At 42.8% G+C, this 21,825-nt stretch overlaps 1 protein-coding gene across 3 annotated transcripts in view; it reads right to left on the minus strand.

Annotated features, from left to right (window-relative positions):
* Positions 1–16,029: 16,029 nt before the first annotated feature.
* The window catches only part of CEP152 (centrosomal protein 152), a 35,551-nt gene continuing 29,755 nt past the window's right edge, over positions 16,030–21,825 (minus strand). For 2 of the 3 annotated variants that reach the window (XM_087704208.1, XM_087704209.1), the window contains 6 exons: positions 21,296–21,472; positions 20,082–20,169; positions 19,875–19,978; positions 18,784–18,940; positions 17,596–17,699; positions 16,030–17,307 (listed from right to left, as the gene is read on the minus strand). In XM_087704208.1, the coding sequence (XP_087560334.1) occupies positions 16,379–17,307; positions 17,596–17,699; positions 18,784–18,940; positions 19,875–19,978; positions 20,082–20,169; positions 21,296–21,472 (1,559 nt within the window). In that variant the 3' untranslated portion in view covers positions 16,030–16,378. Of the gene's footprint in view, positions 17,308–17,595; positions 17,700–18,730; positions 18,941–19,874; positions 19,979–20,081; positions 20,170–21,295; positions 21,473–21,825 lie in introns of those variants that run through there. The other variant, XM_087704210.1, reaches the window with a different exon arrangement.

Consider the following 21,825-nt stretch of genomic DNA (forward strand, 5'->3'; position numbering starts at 1 on the left):
AACGCTAAACCTAAAATTAACCCCTAAACCTAAACCTAACCCCCCTAAATCTAATCCTAAACCTAACCCTAACCCTTAACCTAACCCTAAACCTAACCCTAAACCTAACCCTTAACGTAACCCTAAACCTAATCCTAACCCTAACCCTTAACCTAACCCTAAAGCTAACCCTAACCCTAAAGCTAACCCTAAAGCTAACCCTAAAGCTAACCCTTACCTTAAGTTGAATCGGCTTGCTTTCAAAGCGCTATTTAAAGCGCCCTTCTTTCTCCGTGCTCGCTGTTGTCGCCCTGTTGATGACGTCAGCGACGCGGTTTAATCTGGCGCGGCTTAGTCGAGCGTGGTTTTGTCATGCCACAGGCCACACCCACACAGTCACAGGGTCACTGAGCCACACCTACCCAGCTGGTCATTAGGGCAGAGAACCGATTGTTAAATTATTTGAATCCCACCACTGTCCGGGATGTAAATTCATGCTGGTTGCCAAGCACCCGAATTTTGATCAAGTGACTATGGGGATGGTACAGCAGTCGTAAGTGCAAGGACCCGGTCGTTAAAGTCTCTTTTTTTTCATTGCTGCTGCAAGTTCAAACATCCGCTAAAATATATGGTGGCAACTTGAGGGTTTGTTTTCATCAAGGTTTCTTGACAAAGCAGAAAAATTGCTGGCTGCATAGAGCGCACCGAGCCAACTCCATTCATGCCTTAATGCAACATCTGGACCCAACCTCACTCATACTTTTCCCCATTGGGGATGGGTGGGAGTTGCAGTTGTGTACCACACCTCTTGGCGGCCTATTGCTCATCCAGGGACCCGCGTTATGAATCCAGAATGGCGAACCCCTCGCCTTCTCCAGATGTTGAGCAGTTACACCTCCCAGTCTCCTGGTCACTCTGGATGAAACGATCCTTCAACAGGGTCTGGGTCTCCCGCCCTGACACACAGATGAAAGGCATCTGCGCCGCTGCTCCCTTCTCAGCACCGAGCAACATAGTCAATCCCCTTCTTTTTCCTGCAGCCGGTTAAACGGCACCAGATGTGCACGTCTGTTCCATGCCACATCTTCACTAGCCACAAAGCCAGTGTCAGGCTCACAGGAAGGCCCTTTGTTCTGCTTTATAAAGGCACGGGCTGCCAAGAAAGCAAAATGACCCTTTGCCAATGGAGCGTTTCTCCCCCCCACCCCCACCCCACCCACCCCCGGGCGCTTACGTTCAAAACCATCGCACTCGTGAGGAGGCCGTCTCCTCTGGGTGTAGGCTGGGGTGGGAAAGCCCTTTGGAGCGAGTGTGCGGGAGAAGAGAACCACGGTCCCTATCCCGTGGAACGAGTGCCTGCAGGCCACGGATTCTGGTGAAATTAAAAATAGACGCCCGATTGCAAAATGTGACATTCCAAGTTGACTTCCGTTGTTCAGAAGGCAAGGAGCAACAATCGCACGGTGCCATTTGCCAAAATTCTTGGCTGCAAGTAGGCAGAATTGTGTGTGTGCATGTTTGTGTGTGTGTGCGCATGCATATATATACAGAAACACACACACAACACAACCTAGGCCTGCATATCATGCAATCTGCACACACGCACAAAAAAAAGCCCACACCTTTTGGCATGGGTTCCGAAGTTTGTCTACATTTCTTTCCCCGTTTTTTTTTCCCTTTCCTTTTTCTTTTTTTTAAATTCCCGCCGGCCTGAGATGACAAAAAAACCAGGGAGTTTGTCAAGTTGCAACATCCCCGGCCAATTTTTACATTAACGGTCACTTTAGGGAAAGCTAAGAGCTCCTTTGGGATTCTCAGCAGCCTCTTGGCCTTAAAAATCATCGATGGGAAAGGAACCACAATTATGCGGATGTGAAAGTCACCTCAAATACCCCAGCCGGCTCATTATTTGGGGTGAAAGGGGATCTTGTGAATTCGGAGTGGCATTGAATTCCAAAAGAAGCTCTTTTCGATTCCTCCAAAATGTAATGAAATTTCCTCCACTGGTCACTGTGTAAGAGGAGTTGCATTTTTCTTTTTTGTGTGTGTTGCTTAATATTTTATTGAATAGGGACGTGGTGGCTCACTGGCTAAGACGCTAAACCTGTCGATCAGAAAGGTCAGCAGTTCGGTGGTTCAAATCCCTAGTGCCGCATAACGGAGTGAGCTCCCGTGACTTGTCCCAGCTTCTGCCAACCTGGCAGTTTGAAAGCACGTAAAAAATGCAAGTAGAAAAATATAGGAACCACTTTTGGTGGGAAGGTAACAGCCTTCCATGCGCCTTCAGCGTTTAGTCATGCCAGCCACATGACCACGGAGACGTCTTCGGACAGCGCTGGCTCTTTGGCTTTGAAATGGAGATGAGCACCGCCCCCTAGAATCGGGAACGACTAGCACATATGTATGAGGGGAACCTTTACCTTAATAGTTTATTCATTGCATTGTAATATTCCTTCTCGAGATATCTAGGCAGAATCTCAGTCATCCAGATCATGGTTGTCCTAATGATCCTTTTCCTTGAAGGCGTTTCGCTTCTCATCCAAGAGGCTTCTTCAGTTCTGACTGAAGGATGGAAGGATTTATATTCCTTGCAGTCATTTGGTGGTTAGTTAGGGAGGATGGAATAAATCCTTCCACCCTCCTTCAGTCCGAACTGAAGAAGCTTCTTGAGTGAGAAGTGAAATAAAAGCCCTTCATGGTATTGGACCTGGGTACTTGAGAGACCGCCTGCTGCCAATTACCTCCACTAGACCGATTAGATCCCACAGATTAGGCCTCCTCCGAATTCCATCCGCCAGCCAATGCCGACTGGCGACTACCCGGAGGAGAGCCTTCTCTGTGGCTGCTCCGACCCTCTGGAACGAACTCCCCGTGGAGATTCAAACCCTCACCACCTTCCAGGCCTTCCACAAAGCCCTTAAAACCTGGCTGTTCCGACAGGCCTGGGGCTAAAAAGCTGTTGCCCCCGTCTCGAATTGATATGACTGTTGTGTTTTAATCATGCATTGGTTTTTTTTATGTTTTAAATTCTTGTTTGTATCCCCCTTCCCTGGTTGAGTTGTGAGCCGCCCTGAGTCCCCTTCGGGGGAAAAGGGCAGCATATAAATAAAATCAACATTCAACATTCAACATTCAAATGTCTTCAAGGAAAAACATAGTCCAAGCCTCTTCTCTATGTCCAAAATACCCACAGGTAACATAATGCCCACTTTGGAAAATATCATTTTAATTAAAACGAGTCCACAATTGTTCCGTGTGACAAGTCGCAAGAGATTAATAGTGACACCTACCCATGAGACATGAACTCATTCCATTCCTTTTTTTATTACAAAATGTAATGTATTAAGCTCTCGAGGATGTGAGGAATGACAATTACTATTAGGGCACAGGCTGAAAGGAAATTCATTAAAAGTAAGATCCATCTTAGCAATAGCAGTTAGACTTATATACCGCTTCATAGGGCTTTCAGCCCTCTCTAAGCGGTTTACAGAGTCAGCATATTGGCCCCAACAACAATCCGGGTCCTCATTTTACCCACCTCGGAAGGATGGAAGGCTGAGTCAACCTTGAGCCGGTGAGATTTGAACAGCCGAACTGCAGAACTGCAGTCAGCTGAAGTAGCCTGCAGTGCTGCATTTAACCACTGCGCCACCTCGGCTCTCTCTTATTTATTATTAATTCAATGGAATGCCCAGAAGTTTTTTTTAGGGGAAAAAAAACCCATAATAAAACATTTAAAACCCAGATAGCAATAGCACTTGGACTTATATACCGTTTTACAGTGTTTTACAGCCCTCTCTAAAGGGGTTTTCAGAGTCAGCATGTTGCCCCCCCAAATTTGGGTCCTCGTTTTACTTACGTTGGAAGCAGTGGTGGGATTCAATTTTTTTTACTACCAGTTCTGTGGGCATGGCTTTGGGGCATGGCAGGGGAAGGATACTGTAAAATCTCCATTCCCTCCTCACTCCAGGGGAAGGATACTGCAAAATCCCCATTTCCTCCCGATCAGCTGGGACTTCGGAGGCAGAGAATAGATGAGTGCAGGGCCAGTCAAAGGTGGTATTCACTGGTTCTCCAAACAACTCAAAATTTCCGCTACCGGTTCTCCAGAACTGGTCAGAACCTGCCGAATGCCACCTCTGGTTGGAAGGATGGAAGGCTGAGTCAACCATGAGCCTGGTCAGATTTGAACTGCGAAATTGCAGGCAGCCGGCAGGCAGCAGAAGTAGCCTGCAGTACTGCATTCTAACCACTGCGCCTCTGTGGCTCATAGGCAGATATAGACACCAAGATTAATACTAGGCCAATAGTCAAGCAGTAAACAACATCTCAATTGAGGAATTGCCAATACAGGCAAACAGTAAACAACAGCCTAATCAAGAAACCATCAAAAACACTGACAGGGCAAAACACTTGTATATTAACAGAAAGCAAACCCCACTCCCTTCCGGCACTGATGATACTACCTAGTTGGGTCATGAAACGTCTGCAAGAAAACAACCAAGCTCAGAGAGCATCAAGGATGCTACAATCAGATCATCAAATTTTAAATCTTCCAGCATGTACCTAGATAGGTAGATGGTGTTGTGGTCCGTCGGTGGTCTGCGGAGCTGGCAGCAGAGTCAGACAGTGAGGAAGTTGGGTAGGAACATAGGCCAGTCCTAGAGTCTGGGAAAGGCTTGGACGAGGGCTCTGTGCTGGAGGCAGAGAGGGGCGAAGGCCATCTGGGAGTTATGTGCTGCCTCTGGAGTCAGACATCAGTGAGGCAGAGGAACAGGGGGAGCCTGTTCCCAGTGTGTGCGTGCGCAGAGCATACTTGGAACGCTGACATGCGGTTTTGACTCTGTGTTCCGCAAAGCTAATTGCCAATTAGGTCTTTGGCAGCGTTTCAAGGGAGATAAAGGTGGGTGCTTATCAGCTTTATCCCGAAAGACTTTGGCAGACTTCTGTCAGACTCTTTACAAACTGTTTGTGACTCATTACGGGCTGTGAATGAACATTAATTCACTGCTGTTGAAATAAAAAGAGGGTTTTAAGGACTAAGCGTGTGCTTTCCACTGTCTCAGGAAGCCTAGGTCAGAACACAGAGCTGTGAAAAGGACAGTGGAAGGACGCACTTAAAAACACACCTCCTTAAAACCGTGCCATTATTCACACATGCTATGTGGATGAGGTTCACAGGCAAATGAGATCCATCTTATTAATCCATTTCTGCATTCCTGTACCTGGAGAAATTCCCATTTTGAATTTGCAATACTCTTGGGGCCTGATACAAGTTTCAGTTCCAATTTCTGTAAACTGAAACAAAGGCCATCCTAGTTCAGACAAAACAAATGTCTGTAAGGTTCTAATTAAACAGACGGTCACAATTAGGAGTAAAATAGTAGCAAATGGACAAAAGTGGGGGGTTGCATGTGGCATGCCGTCCAAACGCAGACCAATATTCAGGGTTAACTGAAATGCCATCCTTTGGGAATTCACATATTGATTCGAGAGCCAAGGTTGGATCAGCAAGCAACGAAACTGTCAAACGATATTAATAAATAATTATATAAACCCGCTTCACAGTCTGAATTTCATTCTTCAGAATTTCAGAGCAAGCAAATCATGCGGTTACAGAAATGCCCAGATCTTCAGACAGCCTGCAAACAACCAACTTAACCACATATAACCCAACACAATTAGTTTTCTCTTTTAGGATATTTTTCTTAGGAAACAATGAGGTATTAAGTAAAACCATCCAATCTGGCATTAAAAGAAAACAGCAACGTTTATCTGTCTTGCATTTGACTGAATAAAGCTGTAAAAAGCCACTTTCGGTCAATCTCATTAGAGATAAAACATATTCTTCCCCCCTGGGGCTGAAGATTGATAGCAAAACAAATCTGGAAATCATTTATAATTTATCGTTGTAATTATCGATAAAACTTATACAAGGACGTTATCTTTAAAAATGGAAACAGACAATATTGGACAAAAAAAGAAGAACAGATTGCATGGGTTCATCCTTTATGTTTGTTTTTATTAAACCTGGTTTATTGAAAAAAAGGATGAGGTGGCTCAGTGGCTAAGACGCTGAGCTTGTCGATCTAAAAGGTTGGCAGTTCAGCGGTTCGAATCCCTAGTGCCGGGTAATGAAGTGAGCTCCCGTTACTTGTCCAAGCCTCTGCTAACCTAGCAGTTCAAAAGGAGGTAAGAATACAAGTAGAAAAATAGGAACCACCTTTGGTGGGAAGGTAACAGCGTTCCATGTGCCTTTGGCGTTTAGTCATGCTGGCCACATGACCACGGAGACGACTTCGGACAGTGCTGGCTCTTTGAAAGGGAGATGAGCACCGCCCCCTAGAGTCAGGAACGACTAGCACATACATGCTTTACATTTACCTTATTGAAAAAAAGACCTTATGGCTCACAGGTGGTATTCAGCAGGTTCTGACCAGTTCTGCAGAACCGTTAGCGGAAATTTTGAGTAGTTCGGAGAACTGGTAAATACCATCCCTGACTGGCCCCACCCCCATCTATTCTCTGCCTCCCGAGTCCCAGCTGATTGGGAGAAAATGGGGATTTTGCAGTATCCTTCCCCTGGAGTGGGGAGGAAATGGGGATTTTGCAGTATCCTTCCCCTGGAGTGGGGAGGGAATGGAGATTTTACAGTATCCTTTCCCTGGAGTGGGGAGGGAATGGGGATTTTATAGTATCCTTTCCCTGGAGTGGGGAGGGAATGGAGATTTTACAGTATCCTTCCCCTGGAGTGGGGAGGGAATGGTGATTTTACAGTATCCTTTCCCTGGAGTGGGGAGGGAATGGGGATTTTATAGTATCCTTTCCCTGGAGTGGGGAGGGAATGGAGATGTTGCAGTAACCTTCCTCTGGAGTGGGGAGGGAATGGTGATTTTACAGTATCCTTCCCCTGGAGTGGGGAGGGAATGGAGATTTTATAGTATCCTTCCCCTGGAGTGGGGAGGGAATGGAGATTTTACAGTATCCTTCCCCTGGAGTGGGGAGGGAATGGTGATTTTACAGTATCCTTCCCCTGGAGTGGGGAGGGAATGGGGATTTTGTAGTATCCTTTCCCTGGAGTGGGGAGGGAATGGAGATTTTACAGTATCCTTCCTCTGGAGTGGGGAGGGAATGGTGATTTTACAGTATCCTTCCTCTGGAGTGGGGAGGGAATGGTGATTTTACAGTATCCTTCCCCTGGAGTGGGGAGGGAATGGAGATTTTACAGTATCCTTCCCCTGGAGTGGGGAGGGAATAGGGATTTTGCAGTATCCTTCTCCTGCCACACCCACCAAGCCACGCCCACAGAACCAGCAGTAAGAAATGTTGAATCCCACTCACTGCTATGGCTCCGTTCACACGTCAAGCATAATCATAAAAGATGGCTTGCCCACCCCTGTGGTTCGGTTCCTTCCACAGGCTAAGCCCGAATTACACCCGCCGCATTTTGACACGAAGCCCTGCCTAGGATCCTAGAGAACCATCCCCAAGGAAGGAAAAGAAAACTGGCTTATCTTAATAGCAGCTCGAATTTCTCAGAATCTGTCTTCAGCTGCTCTCAGAGTTATTCAGCCCACATAAGAAGTCAATTAAAGAGTTTCATGATTTTTTTTTCTCTGGGTCCATTGGGACGGCTGTGGTGATGTATTTTGCTGTTGCCTTGCCCTGCTGCTAAAACAATGCGGATGACAGTATATGAGATAATAGCACGAAATATGCAGACCACCTATCAATTAACATGGCATTTTGGGCGAGAGCTCATCCATTGCTTGGTGGGGGGGTGGGGGGGGTGTTATTTTATTTTACTGTTTCAAGTGTCACTGGTGAATTTGCCAGAAGGGAATACCGGGTTCTTAGCGCTGAAGAAATTGTCTGTTCTTGGCCTCGGTTTTTTGGATTCCTTCCAGTGCAAAATATCCTCAGCATTATCCCAAACGAGGAAGGAAAACTATCCAAAAGTCCTTATTTCTGCAAAGGTCAACACAAACAAGTTATTTAGCTGAAGCAGAATGACAGCGGAGGGGAAAATGTATGTAGTTTTGGTCCTGGGGCTTCGTTTTAGAAAAGAGAACGGATTGATCTGGAAGCAGAGTTAGCAACCTTAATAGACAAACTCAGATAAGAAGAAAAATTCAGTTTAGGTTTGGTAGATTGATGGTTTTGGTTTCTAAGGAGAGACAGCAATAGCAATAGCACTTATATACCACTTCACGGTGCTTTTACAGCCCTCTCTAAGCGGTTTACAGAGTCAGCCTCTTGCCCCCAATAATCTGGGTCCTCGTTTGACCCACCTCGGAAGGACGGAAGGCTGAGTCAACTTTGAGCCTGGTGAGCTTCAAACTGCCAAATTGCAGGCAGCTGGCAGTCAGCAGAAGTAGCTTGCAGTACCGCACTCTAACCACTGCGCCACCAAGGCTACTGAGATGCTCAGTGGTGCATGGTAAAAATCTCAACTTCAGATATTTTGATGTAGGCTAAGATATAGTGACAGGCTAAGGCGCCTGGGAAAGCCAAGGGAAATCATCAAAACCGTAAAAAAGTGAAAGTTAAGAGTATTTGGGACATGTGATGCCAAAACATGCGTCCTTGGGGTCTCCCCTTTGTATCTGTTGTAGAATCCAGTGCCTCCTTTTTTTTCTACCTTTAGTTAATCCAGAGTAGTAACTATGGAGCTACATGGTAATAAAGTAAAGGCAGTGGTGGGATTCAAATAATTTAACAGCCCGTCTCTGCCCTAATGATTTCTTCCAACAACCAGTTCACCAAACTGTTCAGAACGTTAACAACTGGTTCTCCTGAAGTGGTGCGAACTGGCTTGAATCCCACCACTGGGTGAAGGTAAAGGTAAAGGTTCCCCTCGCACGTATGTGCTAATCATTCGTCTCCGTTTCAATGCCGAAGAGCCAGCGCTGTCCGAAGACGTCTCCGTGGTCATGTGGCCGGCATGACTAAATGCTGAAGGTGCGCGGAATGCTGTGACCTTCCCACCAAAGATGGTCCCTATTTTTCTACTTGTATTTTTGCATGCTTTCAAACTGTTAGGTTGGCAGAAGCTGGGACAAGTAACGGGGGCTCACTCCGTTACGCAGCACTAGGGATTTGGACCACTGACCTTTCTGATCAACAAGCTCAGCATCTTACACACACACACACACACAAACACATATATATATTGTATCACAACCCCTGGTATGCCCAAATATGGGAGGGAGCATACTGCTTCCCTTTTCTGTCTATTGGCTCACTCAGGGAGCCATCCAGGCAGAAATGGGTTTCAAAAATTTTTGGAATCTCTTCTGTAGGAGTGGCCTGCTTTCTGGGTCTATTTGATGAACCGGTTCTACCGAATAGGTGCGAACTGGTAGAACCTCTGATACACACACACACACACACACACACACACACACACACACACACACACAGATATAGATTTTACAACCCCCAGTATGCCCAAATATGGGAGGGAGATCACTACTTCCTACTAAATCTAAATAGATACCTTTCACCCTGGCTTGGCTGATAAGGAGTTGAGCTCTGTGGCTTAGTGGTTAACACATCTGCCTAAGATGCAATACAGCACAGGTTCGATTCCCAGTAAGGGTATGGCTAGCTGATGAGAGCTAAATAGCTTGAAATAGATCTATACTAGTCTCCCTTTATTTATTTATCAGCACAAATACAACATATATATATATATACACATACATACATACACATACACACACACACACACACACATACATATACATACATACACATACACACATATACATACATACATATATACCACCTCCCAAAGTCCAGTTAGTTATAGAAGGTAGTATGAAAAGAAAATTCAAAAACATAGGACTTTAAAACACTGAAAAGTTTTATGAAGAATTTTGGCTGTTTCCAGCAATGACAGAACACATTGTCTGGGGCTAGGCAAATTCTAATTATCTCATATTACTTAGAGACCACTCCTTATGATAAATTCTGAATAATAATTGCTATTTACATTATTGCACACCAGATCACTAGTCCTGATAATCTGGAACTGTGATGAAGAGATCACATAACATCAACCCAATCCTGAAACTGATGTTGTGGGGGAAATAAGAGAAAGGAAACATGATTTTTGCCCTCCTGAGCTCCTAAATAGCAGGTGAGAAATACATCTGATAAAATACTAAGAGGTCCCCGCTATTAAATTCTGCCTTTTTAAAATAAAAACATTAGGAATCCTCTGTGGGACCTTATGACACACACATGAATATATTCTACAGCTAGTTAATTACATTCTGGCTTCAACCACCATGTTCTACTGGAGAACATATTCTGAAAATGATTGGTTTCAAAATTATCGCAACCAGATATCATGGGGAATGGAAATGCATGCATGTGTCTTATTTCCAAGAGACATTTGAAGCAGGGATTTCAGCATTTTCAGCAAATACAATTTATCTCACTCTACATAGTAAGGTGCACTTACCCAACGCCATCTTCTGCAGAACTGCTGAAACATGAGCATCTTAACCAGAAAAAAACAACAACAATTGTTGAATCAAGACTCTGGATCAAAAAGTTGCACAGATCTTCACCATTGGTGACTCATCTCCTTCAGCACCAAAGCCAAGATGGTGCAGTTCTTAAAATATCCAACTAGAAAGAGACAGAAAGGAGGCTTTCGTCGATTCGCCATAAAAACTTGAATTTTGACTCTCACGAAGGAAGATTGGCTATTTGGAAGAGAAATCTGAAACAGCCTTGCTTCAGAGTTCAAAATATTCTTGTTTCCTCTCAAATATTTTTGCTTACGAGGTACAGACATTTAACAGGGAAACAAAGAAATGTTGCATAATAGGCTTGTAAAATCAATGATTTTTTTAAAAAAGAAACCTTGTATGACTGAAATATCTACCTGAGCAATATTGGTATTCAACATAGGCCAAATCTTGACTAGACTGGAACTGAACTGAGAACAAGCTTTCATCAAGAGTTGAAAAGCTTCACCTGAAGAGATATGTGTGCCCTCAAAGCCTAAAGGAAAGCTTAAATTATGTGTATATATGTCTCACCTGGGCTTTAAAAAAAACCATGGAAGTGGATTAATTCTCTGAAAGCCTGTGTTAAATTCTCAGGTTTTCATGGCAGATGGAGATTAGATTTAGTAACTTTCCAAGTTTCTCCATGGTGCAGAATATAACAAAGGCTAAAATTAAACCAGATTATATTTTAATTCCAAACTCAATTGGAATTAGAATAACAGAGTTGGAAGGGACCTTAAAGGTCTTCTAGTCCAACCCCCTGCTTAAGTAGGAAACCTCACACCACTTCAGACAAATGGATATCCAACATCTTCTAAAAAACGTCCAGTGTTGGAGCATTCACAACTTCTGGAGGGAAGCTGTTCCACTGATTAATTGTTCTGTCAGGAAATTTCTCCTCAGTTCTAAGTTGCTTCTCTCCTTGATTAGTTTCCACCCATTGCTTCTTGTCCTCCCCTCAGGTGCCTTGGAGAATAGCTTGACTTCCTCTTCTTTGTGGCAGCCCCTGAGATATTGGAACACTGCTATCATGTCTCCCCTAGTCCTTCTTTTCATTAAACTAGACATACCCAGTTCCTGCAACCGTTCTTCATATATTTTAACCTCCAGTCCCCTAATCATCTTTGTTGCTCTTCTCTGCACTCTTTCTAGAGTCTCCACATCTTTTTTGGAATATATTATAAACTCAAAAGTTTATAATATATATATTTGGAGAAGTGGGGCAAAGGCTACCCTCCTTCTTGTGACACAAATAGAGAAGTGGCAGAATGCCCAAATATGCAGAATTTAAAAAAATAAAAATAAAGATCTACAAGTCATCCTTTACTTCTAATGAGTTGGCAGGCATGTCCAAATAAGTCGACTTGGGAATAGTTTGGTTTAATATTGTCTTCTGGGGTAGTTTTTTGCCTTCTCAGATTAGTTTGTAGCCTTGGGATTTCCTGATGAAAAAGAACACTGGAAATTTGGTTACTATAAAGGACCAAGAGATAAAATATGGGAAAACTCTTACTCTTTAAGCTGCCATAAGCTTCTGTGGGTTTGGCTGCCTGTGGCATATTTCAAGAAAGAAAAAAAGACAAATCTGTGTAACTAACTACCCAAATCATTTTTATCTCTTGAAACAGACTTTTATTATATAGGCTGGTGAAACCATTCTACTTCCTTGCTTTGAATCTCCATCCCATAAGCTTAGGAAATAGAAAATGCGAGTTCAGATCAAATCAAAACTTTTATGAGGCTTTTGGGTCAGAGAACTCTACAATAAAAGTACGTAAACTTCAAGACAATTATTTTCATTCCTTCCATTGAGCACTTGTACACTGCACAAGTCAAAAAGAGGTTTTTGAAAATATTTACAGACCCCTCACATCCTGGACATAAATTGTTTCACTCCTACCTTCAAAACGACACTATAAAGCACTGCGCACCCGAACAACTAGACACAAGAAGTTTTTCCCCGAATGCCATCACTCTGCTAAACAAATACTTGCCTCAACACTGTCAAACTCTTCACTGCATTATTACTATTAATCTTCTCATCTTTCCTATTGCCCATCTCCTCCCACTTATGACTGTAACTTTGTTGATTGCATCCTTACAATTTATGTTTCCTAGTATGATTTGATTGCTTATTTGTACCCTAAATTATCATTAAGTGTTGTACTGTATGATTTGTGACGAATGTATCTTTTCTTTTTATATACACTGAGAGTATCTGCACCAAAGACAAATTCCTTGTGTGTCCAATCACACCTGGCCAATAAAGAATTCTATTCTATTCTATATTCTATTCTATTCAATTCTCCTTTCTTAATATGTACAAATTGTTAGCACCTACAATTCTTCTGTGCGTCGGATATAATTTGCTTGTGGATGGTTTAGATGTAAGCTTTGTGGCTTGGAGAATTTAAAACTGTCTCTTCCTCCCCCCCCCCCCTCGGTGGGTGTTGTTACTGTACAAACAAAATGTGGGTCAGCCAAATTGGAACAATGAATTAGGAGTTTCCCCCAGTTTCATCCCTTTCAAACTCCTACTTGACCCGAAGAGTTGCAGCTGCAGAATCAGGCCTCACATTCCTTAAAACAACATGTCAGTTGTGGGAATAGGCGTTACTGTCTCTAGCCTCTACCCCAATCAGTCCCTTGCTAATGAGATGATTCATCTCCACGGGAGTGTCCCACTGATGTAGCTCAACTAACATCCATGGTATCGGAGAAGAGGGATTACAATGAACCCACCTTACTGTGGGAACAACACACATTTCCACGTTCATCTCACTCGGTTTGCAAATATTTTGAATGCTCTTCTTCCGGTACTAGACACACCATTAATTTTGATCAGAACTTTTTGCCTACCCACAGCAATTTCCTGCCAGTTTAGAAGCGTTCGTGCCACTTTATAATGCCTTGGTCAACGTCACACCGAAGAATATTGCATCCAGTTTTGGTTACTACGATATAAAAATGATGCAGACACTCTAGAAAGAGTGCAGAGAAGAGCAACAAAGAGGATCAGGGGACTGGAAGATAAAAACATACAAAGAACGGTGGCAGGAATTGGGCATGTCTAGTTGAATGAAATTTTACAGAATATTTTGGACATGTGATGCAACACCTGGAAAAATATAGCATACTTCACTTAATCCTCCAGGGAAAAATGGAAGGCAAACGAGGTCCAGGCAGAAGAACATCACGGCTTCAAAACCTAAGGGACTGGTTTAGACAAAACTCAGCACTTTCTTGTGCTTTTGACAAAAATAGGATTGCCAACACAACCGCCAATGTCCGATGACGGATATGGCACAAGAAGTTTAATGAAAAGAAGGACTAGGGGTGACATGATAGCAGTCTTCCAATATTTGAGGGGCTGCCATAAAAGAGGCAACCTATTCCCCAAAGCACCTGAGAGGCAGAACAAGAAGCAATGGATAGAAACTATTCAAGAGCTGAGGTGGCGCAGTGGTTAAATGCAGCACTGCAGGCTACTTCAGCTGACTACAGTTCTGCAGTTCGGCTGTTCAAATCTCACCGGCTCAGGGTTGACTCAGCCTTCCATCCTTCCAAGGGGGGTAAAATGAGGACCCAGATTGTTGTTGGGGGCAATATGCTGACTCTGTAAACCGCTTAGAGAGGGCTGAAAGCCCTATGAAACGGTATATAAGTCTAACTGCTATTGCTATTGCTAAGGAGAGGACCAACCTAGAAATAAGAAGAAATTTCCTGACAGTGAGAACAATTAATCAGTGGAATGGCTTGCCTTCACAGGCTGTGGGTGCTCCATCACTGGAGGTTTTCAAGAAGAGATTGGACATCCACTTGTTTGAAATGGTATAGGGTCTTCTGCTTGAGCAGGGACTTGGGCTAGAAGACCGACAATGTCCCTTCCAACTCCGTTATGCTGGCTGGGGGGAGTTCTGGGAGTCCATAAGTCTTAGGCTGGACACCCCTCATTTCAACCATTGTCAGTGGAAGAACTGCCTGTTTAAAGGAAAACAGGCGCAAATCTGTCACACAGAGGCAAAGTGGCAATGAGAAAATTTAAATTTGTAGGGTGGAAAATTAAAGGGATGCTTATTCTTTTGTTGGCCTTCAACCCAAGAGACTTTATTCACAGGCCATTTTTTTAAAAAATCCTGGCTTATTAAACATGCAACTAGGCAAAGTTACACGCGTTTTTCAATTATTATTATTATTTTTGGCATCTCTTGGTTTTTCTTTTGAGACTTCCATGGATCGATTAGAACCATGAGAAGGACCTAGAAAAAAAACCAGGAAGCCACTATTCAGATAATGTGTAAACCCAGATTTGGAGAAAGCACACTGGTTTACTTCTCCATCACAAGTGACCATGCCAGAAAGGTGACTTAAGAAGCTTTTGCCAACCTGGTTCTTCGATATGTTGTTTTGACACATCAGACATATGACACGGCACTTTCACAATTTGGATTATTATGAAAACATCACTCAAAATACATCCCTGAAGATCATCTTCATGAAGAATAGGAAAACTCCAACAGTAATAAGATACGAAATCTGTGAATAATTTTCTTTTTACACTGACATGAAAAATTAATGCTGCTAAGGTGAAATATTGTTATGTTATTTTCTTTGAGATGGCCTTGCCAACCACTAGGCGGTGATAGAGACCCATAAAAAAACCCACTATATTTGTTGAAAATTCACAAAGTTTAGGTCAACTGAAAAAAAAACCCCAAACCCTTCCATGCCCGCAAACTAATTAAAGGTTATGCTAAAGAAATAAGGAAGAACCTGCAGTTACTTTCTAAGACAAACCAAAATCCTGATTGGATAATGATAGTGTTGCTCTCAAATTCATAACTTTTACAATAATCATGAGAAAAATCCCTCCACTGTGGGAAATCTACATTAAATTGGAGCAACTGGGAACCACCCATGTCTACTCATTCATTTCTATAGATGAAATAATAATTGTAGAACCCCATGAATCTGGAGGTTTTTTTTTTTGACTGGATGCTTCCTTGAAATCTATCCGCTTTTGCTAAATATAGATAATCCTCAACTTATGACCATTGAGCCCAGAATTTATGTGGTTAAGTGAGAAATTGGTTGAGTTTTGCCCAGTGGTGGGTTCCGGATCGCGTTGCAACCGATACGGTTACAATGGGGCTCGGCGTCCACCACATGAACGTGCGCGCATGTGTCCTTACCTCTTGCGACGCCTCCGCGACGCTCCAACTGCTCGGTGGAGTGCCACGCAGACGCCAGGCGCTCCGTGCACATGCACAGAAGAGCTCAAATACAGTTAAGGAGCTCGGGCGGGCGGATGGGCCCTCCGGAGCACCGTACTGGAACAGTATACGGTGCTGCGTACCGGGGCGTACCGCCTGCAACCCACCATTGGTTTTACCCCATTTTACGACTTCTCTTGCCATATTTATTAATGCCTATAGAAAAAAAAGGAAGTATTAAGTCACCAACAAAAAGAGGCTGTCAGCTTTTTTTTGGTAGTGGGGGGGGGGATTGAGGGTTGATACGTTAGGCCCACAAAGTATTTGCTTTATTTTTATATAAATAAAATGTAAAAAAAAATTTGCATTGGACTGCACACTAATCTCAAGTGCAAAAATAGATAATTTCCCGCGACACAATTCAGTATTACCCCCGCCGTATAAAGAAAAACACAACACACCAACCCACGCATACACACAGAGAGGCAATCTGTAACAACAACATCAGGTACCTAGGATGTTGAGCCCACACACAACGGTCGAAATATAAAAGAAACAAACAAAAACACTCATAAGGCCATCACCACACGCGTTCTCCACACCCTTTCGTTTAAATATATTTAAGCATCTCTTTTGTCCGAGTTTTCCAATGTTGGGGAATTAATCAAAGTTAATCTGCGGGCTCTCAAAGCCGCTGTCTTGTTGGCAATCCATAACCCTGTGGATGTGTTTCCTGGATTGTAGCAAATTATAGTTTTTCCCGGCTGTGGAACAGAGCACAGCGTGGTTCGGAGGGACGCCGGCGGGACGTACGGTGCCCAAGCCTGTGAACGGTGTGCAACTTGAGTTTGCGGCCAGATGGCCATCGGTGCAATTTTGATTCTTGATAAGTTCCTTCTCGTGGTGTCCACCGAGACGGGGTGAAAAACCAGAAGTCTCATCCTTGACCTGGGAACGGGTGTTGGTCATGGGAAGCGCCGAATGGCAGTCTCGAGGCCCGCTGGAGTATATTTTTGGATGCTGGAGGCCACCACTGTGGTTCACATGAAGAGTCTCGCTTAATAAGCTCCACTCATCCGAAGAGCCTTCATCTCTTACGGGAGTTTCTTGGACTTCAAAGCTTGAGGTTTTCCCAGATTTTGCCGCCTTCCATTGTCTAGCCAACTGGCTGCATCCAACCTTTGTTTCGTTTAGGCGCTTATACTTTTCGCCAGGCGCTCCAAAGTCGAAACCATCCACTACAACGGGATGGGTACTGGGTAGCTTTCCTTGAGACCCGTAAGGGGAAGTATCCTGGAATGTTCCAACTCTACCCGGTAGAAATTTGTTCCCAGGTTCTTCCTCGCCGAAAGCTCCCCCAGGTGCAGCACCAACTGAAGTCTCGTCCGCCTGCTTAAAAGCTCTTCTGGTCATCTGGGTTTGAGAAACTAGGCATGATTCGCTTTCGGCATCAAGCTGCGGTTGCAAGCTACGCGGCGCGTGTCTTTTGCCAGTGCTTTCATCGCGCGTTTGACTTTCTTTTGGGGTGGACTTGGAATGTTGAGTGTAACACGTTTGAGGTTCTTCCGCTTTGGAGTTTTGGGGAAGGGCTGTCAGGCGACATGGAAAGCAAAAAGGAATTAAAACAAGCCAAATTTCCCACAAATAAACTCAACAGCCTCTAAGTCAGTGTTTCCCAACCTTGGCAACTTGAAGATGTCCGGACTTCAACTCCCAGAATCCCCCAGCCAGCATTCGCTGGCTGGGGAATTCTGGGAGTTGAAGTCCGGACATCTTCAAGTTGCCAAGGTTGAGAAACACTGCTCTAAGTGGTAAATATTACCTTCTCTATTAAAACAAAAAAAAAGATGTGAAACGTGTGAAAATTAGTAGTATACCTGAGTATGGAGTTTTATTTGGTGCTGAGTTCCGGACAGGGGTTTCTAATATTTTAGCCATTGTAGCAATTTTGCCAGCAGCACATATTATTTTCTTTTCAGCCCTGCAAAAATAACAAGATTTTGATATATTTTTTTAAAAATAATAATCCAGTCTTTAAAAAGCTTTTTCAGTCAACTAAGAATCCAAACCCCCCAAAAAAAACATTTTTGAACTTTCTTAAAGTGTTGAAGAAAGAAAGATTTATTCTTGCTACAGGGATCCCCTTTAGTATTATATCCATTCATTTATGTTCAATTTCATTGTACCACATGTGGTGCATTGACAATAATCTTCCCCTCTATAATTGTCTGGTTTGGCTCTGCAACCCAACAAGACAGGCAGAGACTTCAACGGATAATTAGAACTGCAGGAAAAAACAATTGCTACCAGCCTGCCTTCCATTTTGCACGAGTCAAAAAGAGGGCTGTGAAAATATCTACAGACTCCTCTCATCCTGGACATAAATTGTTTCAATTTCTACCCTCAAAACGACACTATAGGGCACTGCACACCAGAACAACTTAGACACAAGGACCGAATGCCATCACTCTGCTAAACAACTAATTCCCGCAACATTGTCAAATAATTTACTCTGTATTACTATTATTCTTTTCTTCCTTCCTAGTATCTATCTCCTCCCACTTATGACTATAACCATGTTGCTTGTATCTTTCAATTTATAGTGTTTTATTTGTTTACTAGTACCATTTGATAGCTTATTAGTAACCTTGACTATCACTAAATGTTGTATCTTTTTATTCTTGAGGAATGTATTTTATTCTCCTTATGTACACTGAGAGCATCTGCACCAAAGACAAATTCCTTGTGTGTCCAATCACACTTGGCCAATAAAGAATTCAATTCAATTCTATGGAATTTGTGACATGCTGAATGAACCTGCATTTCTGTATAAGGCAGAGAGGGAATGAAGGAATACATGAATATAAGATGTATCTGCTATTTTCTATGAAACAGATAACAGATCTTTTTTTTTCTCGGTCTCTGCAGTTCACCTGAAATTGTTGCATGCACTATACAACCAGAGCAATATAATTTTAAATCACTTTTTAAAAAATCAATCCACAAAAACACCTTGAGTTTGCTGAGAGTTCTCTTCACATCTAGCATGATTTGAAATGCCTCACCCTTCATGCTTGCCGTTATCAACCAGAAGCTGTTGAAGACAGATAAGATAATATTTGCGCATTTTTCGGGCGGTCTCCTGCCGTTCCCGTAAAACCTCAGCTTTTATAATTTCTGCTGCTCTCTCCTTACTTTCGTGGATGTAACGAAGCATGTCACCTATGAACAAATAACACCAATTTATATTTGGTGATGCATATAAAACATAGAATTGCAATGGACAACTTTCACGGCGTCCGTATAGTGTGGATTTATGCATAGAATTGGGAATTGTACCGAATTGTTTCGGTGAGAAGACAAAGGACAGAGAACGAGTATTCCTTGTGTGTAGACAGGATCAGAAATCTATTTTTATTCCTCTTTCTTCTAAGTTGCGCACCCTTAGTACCACTACAAACACAACTGTTTACAAGTTTCACCAGTAGATACTCAACAAGACTTAAAATATGAAGACGGGTAGTGGAACTTAGAGTAACTTTTATTGTCACTTTGTCATGGGGGTGCAGTGGTTAGAGTGCAGTACTGCAGGCTACTTCTGCTGCCTGCCGGCTGCCTGCAATTTGGCAGATCGAATCTCACAGGGCTCAAGGTTGACTCAGTCTTCCATCCTTCCGAGGTGGGTCAAATGAGGAGTCAGATTGTTGGGGGCAAGAGGCTGACTCTGTAAACCGCTTAGAGGGCTGTAAAGCAGTATATAAGTTCTATTGCTATTGCATGTACGCTAATTGGCACACATTAAAATGAATTTCATTGCATACAGCTCTCAAAGAGTCACAACCTCCAAAATACACTACAGTAGGTAACATATTAGAGGATTCCATCCCATGGCAAATGCTAAACAGGAAGATCAAAGAACGTGAGGCAGACCCAGAAGATGGAGAGATAGCATCAAAGACACACTACAACAATGGTTGACACCACCAGAACCAGAGCAAGAACCAGGACTCTGTGTCTCCTCGGCGCCAGAAGTGGTAAAAGAGGAATTAAAGAAGAGAAGAAGATATTAGAATTTTCCCTGTTGTAAGCTTAAGAACAAGGGTGAATTGATAGTGGCATCATCATCATCATCATCATCATCTTTTTTACTACTTACTCTTAATTTTGCTCACTGTTTTAAGATACTGGGAACGCATCTCTTCCAAAGCTTTTCCATCACACAAACAACCAGGCTTTGAAATGCAGCCTTCTGAGGACGACCTGGCAGTGCAGGAAACAGAATGCCCAAACCGAGAATGAAGTTACAACTGCCCAGAAAGTTTATTAAGTTATATTAGAATAAAGTTTATAATGTGTGGGCTACCTGGGAGGAATATTGACACATTTCAGATCAAGTTGGTTCTTCATGGCCGAATTTTCTTCCATGAGGGCTTTCATAATTTTTTCGTTCTCTAAAAAAAAAAAAGACAGGAAAAAAAACCTCTTTTAGTCATTACATTTCACCTGGTGCTGCATAATAGTTTGTTTTTAGTATGATTTAGAATTCCAATGGATTGTTCTTCTACTAGTAACCTTTTGGGTCGTTACCCAAAAGGTCGTTACTCTTTGTCAGGGTCTCATCAAACTCACTGGTATCAAAATAGTGTAAGTCATTCCAAGGTTCATAACAAATACAGGCCAAAACCATCTCTACTGACTAAAACTACTACATCTGAAAGAAGGGGCGTAATAGGATAAATGGGGGAAATGATACAGAACTTCACATCAAAATTACTAATAACACGACTCTGAATTGGCCAATTGCAAACGTTCCTATTCTGGAAAGAGTAATTGAACTCCTGGGAGAATGGTAGGTAGTTATTTTTATAAAAGCCATTTAACAAGAGAACCATTGAGAACCTAACTGCAAATGACATGATTATGTTCTACGATAAAGCATTAAGCTAATTAGAAAAAACTTTAAACAAGTGCAATAGAAGTTTATTTTATATGTCAATATATTATTAGATCATAGAAAAAGCAAGTTATTATATTGTGCTTGTAAGAATAAGGGACACACACACACACACACACACACATTCCGAAACATTAAACTACATTAGAATGACCATTTTCTATTATTATGCACTTAAAAGTAAAGGTAAAGTTTCCCCTTTATGTGCTAGTCATTCCTGACTCTAGGGGGTGGTGCTCATCTCCGTTTCAAAGCCGAAGAGCCAGGGTTGTCCAAAGACGTCTCAGTGGTCATGTGGCTGTCATGACTCAAAGCTGAAGGCACACGGAACGCTGTTCCCTTCCCATCAAAGGTGGTCCCTATTTTGCTACTTGCATTCTTTACGTGCTTTCAAACTGCTAGGTTGGCAGAAACTGGGACAAGTAACGGGAGCTCACTCCATTACACGGAGCTAGGGATTCAAACTGCCGAACTTTCTGATCGACAAGCTCAGTGCCTTAGCCACTGAGCCACCTCATCCTTCTATTATGCACTAAATTGTCATCAAACAAAGGATCAAATTAAACGGAGGGACAAGTGAACCAGCACTTCCTATTCAACATCAGCATGGAAACGGTACAGACCGTGGGCTTGTTCAGACTTCGATTTTTGTTCCTTCACCGCCAGCTGGAGATGCTTGCAAGCTTTGTCGAGTTTCCTTTTCAAGTCCTCACATTCTTTTTCCTTTTTTTCCAGCTGCTGTTGATAATGCTCAAAACAAACCTCGGCTTGCGACATGTTTCTTTTTTTACATTTACAACCTGCACCGACAAAATATGAAAAAGCAAGTGGTCATTTTTTGGGCTGACCAAACAACTGAAGAGACAAGATGGTCCTACCACCAGATTGTGGTTATTATGGAGATCTTTAGCGGTTGTTTTAAAAGAAACTTTTCTGGAAGCTGCATCGTTTCATCCTGTACACCTTTTTAACAATGAAGAATTAGTGAATTTGAACTAGCACTCTTGAGTTCCAGTTACAGGTCTGTAATTCTAGGTTTACAGTGTACAAAGCCTCAGTTTTCCATACTCGCATAAAGGCTTTTGAAAACCAAAGAATATTCTGAATATTCTGAAGTTCAGCATTCATTGACACCCACCAGAAAATTGGCCAG

The sequence above is a fragment of the Thamnophis sirtalis genome, unplaced genomic scaffold (genome assembly GCF_051295495.1).
Source record: "Thamnophis sirtalis isolate CommonGarterSnake01/CBP01778 unplaced genomic scaffold, rThaSir2_p1.2 scaffold_2, whole genome shotgun sequence".
In the NCBI taxonomy this organism is placed as follows: Eukaryota; Metazoa; Chordata; class Lepidosauria; order Squamata; family Natricidae; genus Thamnophis; species Thamnophis sirtalis.